This window comes from Pollicipes pollicipes, unplaced genomic scaffold (genome assembly GCF_011947565.3).
Source record: "Pollicipes pollicipes isolate AB1234 unplaced genomic scaffold, Ppol_2.1 Scaffold_1600;HRSCAF=1878_pilon_pilon_pilon, whole genome shotgun sequence".
Classification (NCBI taxonomy): Eukaryota; Metazoa; Arthropoda; class Thecostraca; order Pollicipedomorpha; family Pollicipedidae; genus Pollicipes; species Pollicipes pollicipes.
Genome location: NW_023595962.1, coordinates 6,119,525 through 6,128,154, shown reverse-complemented (window position 1 = coordinate 6,128,154; position 8,630 = coordinate 6,119,525). Strand labels below are relative to the sequence as shown.

The window sequence follows — 8,630 nt, the reverse complement described above, 5'->3', positions numbered from 1 at the left end:
ACCTTGGGTCTTATCTTGATTTTGACCAAATCCTTTTCTAAGATGCACGATGAATGATGCCACTAAAGCCCTCGGTCGTAGATATGCACGCGCAGTGGTACCCGAACAGGACCTTTCTAAAGTGCCCAGCACAGCCTTCAGAGACCCATTCTGGCCTGCAGAGGGCCTGTGATGAGCCGTAGAGAATACATTATTGAAAGCTGAGGGCCCATTCTGACCTGCACATGGGACATCTCACTTCCAAACATCAATCGATTTTACAATGTCTACGGGGGGCCAGGGGCGGATCTAGCCTGGAGTTTTTTTTTGGGGGGGGGGGGGCAACCGTTCGTGACCAGCTGGCTGGTGTGGGATCCGAGGTCCAGTGCATGGTGCCTCTCGCGAGTACCTAGTAGGGACATCATCAAAACCGAAAAAGCGCCGAAATGCTTTTGGATCTTAAACAGAAGTTAAAACAATACAGTTAAAACAGTGAAACTTAAAACAGACGGCAGGTAGGCGAAACTTTTCTGAACTTCTGGAAATGATTTTTTTGGGGGGGGGGGCAAAACATACTCTCAGAGGTTTTGGAGGCCATGGCCCCGTGCCCCCCCCCCCCCCCTCCCTCCCCCAGGATCCGCCTATGACGGGGGCAGGGGGCCACGCATCCCGATGTTGCATTACATTGGAGGTTGCATTTGTGGTCATATGTCATCAGTACAACGGTGTGAGCTGGTGACGCATCAATGTCTTCTAGGATGCACCGACGGCACGCATATTAGCGTGACGGTGCCTGCCAGCCTAGAAAATGCGTATGTGAACCGAAAAGGACAAATGAGCCTGAACTTGATGGCTGTTGCCGGATCAAACCGTCAATTCCTGGCAATAGAAGCGCACGCCACCGGGCGAGTCCATGACGCCCGCGTAATGCGTACCTCGGGTCTCCCGGAGTTGTGAGTAGTAGAAAAGCCATGAGTAGACAGGCCAATAGATAGTAGAAAAGCCAATAGTAGACAAATAATGAGTAGAAAAGCCAGTAGGAGAAAAGCCATGAGCCAGTACATAGGTACAGCTATAAATATTTTTTACGACAATAACCATACATACATTCCAAATATGTCGTCACCCATACATTCCAAATATGCCGCCTCTTTTTGGTATGCCACCAGTGTCTGTGATGTGTCCTGGAGGAACATTTCCACATATCTGTATCCGTATCGCGTGGGCCAACCGCTACGTGGTGGCAATGCCTAAACATGGCCCGCGCATAACTTTAAAAAACGTTGACCTCTTTTCAGTTTTGCGAGCGGCCAATCAATGCCAGGTGGGCTGCTTCTGGGGGACAGCACCTACCCCTGCCTCCCCTGGCTGATGACTCCGATTGCTTTGCCGGCAACAGATGCCGAGAGAAGGACTTTGGACTTTGATATCCAACCATCACGTTATATCATATATCAACATTGCCCGTAAATACTTTATTACCAATGAAGCATCGCCGTTATTCACAGATGTTCGTTCATAGTCGTATTCGTAAAGCAAACGCGTCTGTATTTTAACTGGTATTCTGCAATCTAAACGCAAATGTCATTTGCTTGCAATAGGTACAACAGTGCGCATTCAAAAACACGGGTCATAGTCGAAAATGCTTCCGGAACATTAAAGATGCGCTTCCCAGCTTCACATGGCAAGAAGCTGCGTCTACGCAAGATCGAGACGTCAATCAAGGTCATCGTGTGAGTGCATTATTTTAAAAAGAAGTTAATTTATCCTGAATCCGAAAAGAGAAATTTAGAGCGCCCACTTCGTGAGCACATCTCAGTGAGTTGATCATGCAGTGTGCGAATAGAACTTCACCGACTTATTACGATCGTATGGACTTCTGGCACGTACACTCCTCTACCGGAAACATCGGGTGAATAGCGAAAATATTTGACGAGAAAACCTGTTGGGGGGAGGGGGAAGTCACGCTCTCTCCTATCTATGTGCTTGCGTTCCTTACCATAACGTGTGTGGTCATAAGTTCCGAACTGTCATCGTGTCGACTCTCATAGTGTTTACGCTGTTCCAGAGCGTGCGTCATCTTACACAACCTTTGCCAGTCGGCTGGGGATGATGGCGCATGGCTGCTAGACGGGCTGGCGGCTCTGCCCGCAGAACAAGACAACGTTGAGGACGATCCTATCACGGAAGGGGGGCTGGTCGGCCGGGACGTAGCAGCCCAAAGACGCGCTGGCTTTGCCAGACGCGCCGAGCTAGTGCGGCTTTTTCGGCGATAGGGGCCAGTCCATGCGTTATGTTAGTTATGTGTCGGGAAAACTTTGCGCGTTAGAATATCTCATTTATGTATCATACAATCTGAGTTATTTGTTGATATGATATACGTTGTTGTTCGTAAAATGCCTGTATCATCCCCGCCACCGAAGACATATGGCCACATGAGAAGGCAGTAACTCAAGCAGTACATTTTTTTTTGCATTTCATTGGCAAAAATATTCGACGCACTAACAAATGTTCTCACATTCCATTACTACCAACAAATGTCTGAAACCCCAGTATTTCAGAAGAGACAAGACATGACATGCCAAAAATACTTCCCTAACGTTAAGAGCGTGATTTACCAGCCACCGATGCAAAGTCGCTCCATTACCACAACCAACAACAGAACAAGACCAGTGATGGGCAACTAACACGTGACGCGCGGAAGGTAAATGCCAGCCCCAAAAAACCAAGCCAGGAGCGTGACAGCGGAATTCAAAATGATAATTTTGATGAGCCCATGACAAGGTCCAAAAATGCCGCACTGGACATGTCTCCGCCGGCCTCGAAGCGTTGTACCAAAATTTCCAGCAAACGGCTCTCGTTTATGGTCCGCACTCGCACCCTTTCCTCGTCTGTTCGGTCCGAGTTCGGGATAGCCAAAAGAGCGTGGTAGCGAGTGCGGAGACTCGCTCTCTCCTCCTGGCTGGGACCAGCCGGCGTGGCAGTTACCTCCCGCGCGGGGCGGGTGCGCTCGCCTCCACCGGTCTGCGGCTGTTGTTGGGGACGGATGGAGCGACTCGGCATCCGTGTCTGGCATCAGGCTGCGATTTTTTGCCAAAATTAATCGGAAATTTTGCAGGGTCGGTGGGTGCCGTCATTGGTGGCGATGCCGATTGCTTCTGCACCTCCAGCAAGCGGCGATCATTGCTGCATTCTTGCACTGATATGAAGGCACCCGGCGCCGCCGTGATGTCTTCGTCAGCATCTTTGCCTGAAACCGCGATGGAATTTACATTGGGATTGTTTTAAATCAGCACAGCGAGTAAAGGCTATCTGCAATCACTATGTCGATGAGGCGACACATCCGATCTTCCTCGCGAACCCTGGACGTATGCTGCCCACTTAACGGTGGTGTGCATCCAGCAATATTAAGCATGAACGGGTAATACCTACCAATTATGTCGAGAACGACATCATCCAGCCCATCCAGCTGGTCGTCGCCACCGGCGCCACTTCGTCTCAGGCGATCGCGCTTTTCTGTGGACAACAAATTGACGCAGTGGAGTATTCCTGTTTAACGCCTAGTGCAGTTCAGCTAGCCGTCCTGACCTCAGCTTTCGTGGGGTCAGGAAGTCCTGTTAAATGGATTAATTTATGAGACAGTCGGTGTCTTCCCTCGTGTCTCCGCTTCTTAGCTAGATAGGGGCCTGATGGCCTACCGTCCGTGATTTGTTTCCAGTCAACCAACACAAAGCCCGCATAGATCTCGCTCCCCCGCCCCCTCCCCCTCTCGTTTGCCCCCGGCCGTTATCGCCCAAGAATCAAACATCCTGAGCGGCCCGGAGGCTAAATTTTGCCATCGCCGTGCCATGTACTTATCATCCAATTTATTGCGTCACCATCAATTAAATCTTAAGTTAACAATTCAGACATATTCACTATTCTCACCACAACATAGTGCTGCTCATTTGCAGGTTTCATCTGAACTATTTGAAAATGTGAATTATTTGTGGCGGCGTGGGCTATTTCCGCCACCTCCCTGCTAAAGCGTGGTTGGCGGTGCGCTTCATTTGACCCAACTAGCAATAAACTAACAATCATAGCGAATCCGTGGTTGTTGTTCAGGACCATAAGCACAGTATCTATGAACACGCAGATCAAGTGGATCAGCCTCGCCCCGATTGCAGCAGTTTCAGGCCACAGCCGACAAATGCGCTCTCGCGAGCTGCCAGGCGGCCGCGCCGCTGCGAGCAGACGACAGCCGCCGCGCAAGGCAATCAAGTGAGCACAGTGACGAAACAGACGCCCCCACAGCGAGTGGTGCGGGTCACTCTGGCAGAGGAGCTACCCTACGCTCGGGCGCGGAGCCCTTATTTCAGTGATTGTGTCAGAGCAGTCTTGGCCCTGTAGTGAAATCAAACAATCAGAGCCCAGCTGTGCCAATGACCAGATGCAATCGTCACTTGTATGTGCTGATCAAGGCAACAGTGATGCGCACATATCTCATGGTGGTTTTTTAAATTTACGCAGCAAGCAGTTTGTGCAGGTCTTACCTCGCATGGACCGCAGCTGGTTGGCATAGAGCCCGTGACGGAAGCCACGGGCGTCCATGCTGCCCTTCACCAGGCCAATTGCTTGGCCAGGTCCAGCACGGCATCCCAGCCAGTCTGCCGCCTGGCCTGGCCACTGCAGGACCGGAATCGTCCGAAAAGTATCTGCAAGGTGTGGGGACATCACGTGTTTATTGAGCAATCCGGGCTAGTAAAGCAATTAAAATGGGAAATTAAAGCAGTTCAAGCAGGAAATGGCCAAAGTGTAACGTAATTCACGGCCATCACTTCTTGAGTGTGTCATGAGGCGAGTGCGAGGCGGGAGCTGCGCGCTACAAACGTCCGCCCGCGGATGCCGGCGGCGCAAGTAGACGCCGGCACCCGGACGGTAGCCAGCTATCTTGAGGCGGCAGAGCATCTGTGCCGGCATCGCACAGCAGTGGTGCGAAATATCGAACTGCTTGGTGGTGACGAGCATGTAAGTGTTACCAAGGCGTCTTCAATGCATTGCCTAACTAGGAAGCCAGCATCCTGCGATGAATGATAGAGAGGCATCTCTGGCTTTGGGATTGTGTCATGACCTGCAACTCTAGTAGTGTTCTCACATGATCATTTTAGGAGCATGTCTTGGCGGCTTCATCCAGGTCACATCGTAGTTTTTTTGCGCGCTGTTTTAGCTCATCTAACTATAGACCATTTTCAGACATTTGGTTGAAGTCTAAAAGCGCTGAAACAACTTAGAACCAAAGACACCAATTTATAGCGCGAGTTGGACCTCATGGGGACCTAATTGTGTCATCTTTTGGGGTATCTATGTCCATGGCCTTAAATTCAAACAAGAACAAACAAGATCAAACTAGATATTGATGTCAAAATATCCAGACGTCCTCAGACAACAAGCTTTAACCTAGATACGTTTTTGAAGCAAGAAATTACTTAAGGTCATGTTGGGTCACTGACTCCTTGTCGTCAGAAAGTCATTATGGCAAATAAATGACATTGGCTGTGAACTGGTGTTGTGAAAATTGTCTCTTTGTAATTTGAATCCAGATTCGCATCGCATTGTCCCAGACGGCGTGTTCGTCGAAGCAACAGCTTCGCAACAGTTCGTCGAGCTAAACGGGTGGTTTGTACGCTTTAGCAAAGCGAGACTTCGTGGAAGGCGGTCACCTGGGAGTGCCCCAAATCCAATGTTGTATCCATGTATGTGTTGCTGTGTAAGTTTCCCAGCGTGATGGGCCAACATGCGCGGACGGGGTTCGTCTGTCTGTCGAGGTCTGTCTAAACACACCAAAGCTACGGTGACCAATGACAATACGTGACCTGCTTGGGCGTACAAAGTGTTGGACTCGGGGTGCTACAAGTCATGCAAACATTTGGCTAGCCGGCCAGCTAGCCAATGAACTGCTGCTTCGTAAGCCGCTGGCTTTAGCCTTTGGTATGCGAGACACCTGTGCTGCGGTCATCTACGATTACGATGGGACTCTAAATTGGCAGCCTTAGACGTTACACGCTTCAAACTCCGGGAATATCGTCTCTAAGACGGACTAAGACGGACTTCACATACCAAGATTGAGGTAGATCAATACTGAGATGTAACCTGCATATGCTTGTAATAGATTTGACTTGAGGACATCCATGTCACGGAGGCATGGACCCAGGGACTAAAAATTCGGTGAATAGAGAGATTCCAACGCAAGACATTAAAATGTGCCGCATTTAACTTTTGCAAAAGTGTGGTGGCATAATTATAGGTCGCGGTTTCGACTTCAGTCTACACCTGCCTCTACTTGATGCATGAAATAAATTATTCAGCATGCGCTTTGTCCTTTGCATACCCAAGTGAGGTCATACCACGTTTAAGTTGTTTAACCGTCACGCTGCGGGAGTTTGCTGACCTTTACCCTGGGAAGGGGGGAGGGGAAGCTCAGTTTGCTCACCGTCGCCCTGGGAAGGAGGGGGGGGGGGGGGGGAAGCTCATAGGCCCTCCTTGATATTTCAAAAACTAAGCAACGTACAGCGACAGAAAAGGACATGGGAGGACTTTGCCAAATTTCATCATATATGTGCGACTTGACAATAGTAAATGTGATCTTTCACAAGTCCATCAGGTGGCTTGCATCGAATTATTGCTTCCTATATATATATATATATATATATATATATATATATATATGTTCCAAGTTTGAAACGAAGCACGGTACGACCAGGTACAACGTGGTGTCGAATAACACTTGAAAAACCCCTATAGTGATAAGGTCCTGGTGCATATCGGCACATGTGATTCCTTGTGTGTCATGTCCGGTCAAAGGGGGGGGGGAGGGGATTATTGCATTGGGCTGTTCGACGTTCTCAAGGGCCCAAAACTGCATCAATGAAGGAGATATGGTTCGAGAAACCTTCAAAGGTTGCAGCGCATATGCCATTCGGTTTTAAATTGTTCGACTTAAAAGAGGCAGGCAGTCGAAAACGCCAAGTCGTGACCTGGCTTTACCTTGGGCGGCCTGAACTTAAAGACAACGGAACGATTCTAATGAACCTCAGACCAGGTACCGTGATGAAGAAAAGAGGTCTCCAAACTTGCTGTGGAATGCATTTCCCGGGGGATTAAACATTTTGTCACTGCTACGGAAAACGTCGCTGACATGACCTTGAGAGGCATGTCATAGATCATCAGCCGTCGCGGCTAGAAACATCCTCCGTGTGCAAAACGTGTCAAACCACGTGGTAACTCAGCTACCCAAAATATCACCAACCGTGGTTACCACCGTTCGCAAGTTACGACAGAAAAAACACTTCTGAAACCCTCCATGCCCCTCGTAGAGCGAGAGTTTCCAGTTAGTTACAGCGTTTATCTTCAGTTGTAATGCCTGCCTTCTCGACTGCAATCAGGTTGTAGCAGCAGCTGCCATGGCTGGAGGAGCCTTCCCGGCCGCCGGAGCCGCCGGCAATCGCCGGAGCTGCCCAGGCCGCCGGAGTCGCCGGAGCCCCCGGACCTGCTCAGGCCGCTGGAGCCGTCAGAGATGCCCAGCCGGCCGGAGCCGACGGAGCCCCCGGACCTGCTCAGGCGCTGGAGCCGTCAGAGACGCCCAGCCGGCCGGAGCCGACGGAGCCCCTAGAGCCGCCAGAGCCGGTCTCAGACCGCTGGAGCTGTCGGGGCCCCCGGTGCCCCCGGAGCCGCCCAGGAAGCCCAGGCCACCCGAACCCAACGAACAGCCGGACCGTCCAGAGCCATCGGAGCCGCCCAAGCCGCTGGAGGCCACCGAGCCGCCGGAGCTGCCCAAGCCCCCGAGCCATCTAGAGCCGCCCGAGCCGCCCAAGCCACAGGAGCCCACGGAGCTGTGGGAGTCGCCCAAGCCCCCAAACCGGCCAGAGCCGCCGGGCCGCCCAGCTAGAGGCTACGATGGCCTGTTAAACCAGCCCAGACCAGTAAGTTTAAGCGAAGTTGTCTGTCGTAGAACACTCATAGTTTACTTGTTAAATCCGCGTTGTACGAAATCGTGTTATATTGGCTTCCGATGACGCGCATAAGCCATTTGTTTCGATGTACTTCAAATGCCAGAGGTGATCCTTATTTTTTAAAAAGCAAGGTTCGTTAGAACAAGAACCACTGTGATTCCAGGATAACATTAGTACAAAGCAATTTCAATAATGAAGCGCCGACAGAAATTTTGACATAATAAATCAGTCGAGGTGCATAAAAGCAGCGAGCCGTTGCTGACAAAAACAAAACTATTGCCATGCAACGCAATGGTTGAGGAGTGTTTGCAGCGTTGGGATGCAGACCCATTCAGCTGTACGTAAATAATAGCATATGGTCATCGCGTCAAAACGCACACAAATGGTGATAACGCGAAATTCTGTATTTGTTTCACTTCAACGCAGCAGGTGAAGAATTTCAAACATGCTAGGCTATGAATGATGATGTGTTGCTCCCTTAATCCGTAGGAATGCCAGATATGCCTGCAGCTGTGGGACAACCAGGTCCGCCGGGGCGCGGTCCTACCCTGCCTGCATGCCTACGGCTGCACGCGGCGCCTGTAAGCAATCCAGGCGCGGGCGCCCGGAAGGCGGGCCAGGTGCCCATTCTGCCGAGGCCGCTTCTGGGAGCCTCCCAGAGAG

The 8,630-nt window shown here is 50.8% G+C and overlaps 1 protein-coding gene across 1 annotated transcript in view; it reads left to right on the top strand.

The window, feature by feature from the left end:
- Positions 1 to 1,641: 1,641 nt before the first annotated feature.
- The window catches only part of LOC119093119 (putative G-protein coupled receptor CG31760), a 42,361-nt gene continuing 35,372 nt past the window's right edge, over positions 1,642 to 8,630 (top strand). Inside the window, exons 1-3 of the mRNA XM_037216024.1 lie at positions 1,642 to 1,712; positions 2,048 to 2,189; positions 7,686 to 7,876. Of these exons, the coding sequence (XP_037071919.1) occupies positions 1,642 to 1,712; positions 2,048 to 2,189; positions 7,686 to 7,876 (404 nt within the window). The remainder of the gene's footprint in view (positions 1,713 to 2,047; positions 2,190 to 7,685; positions 7,877 to 8,630) is intronic.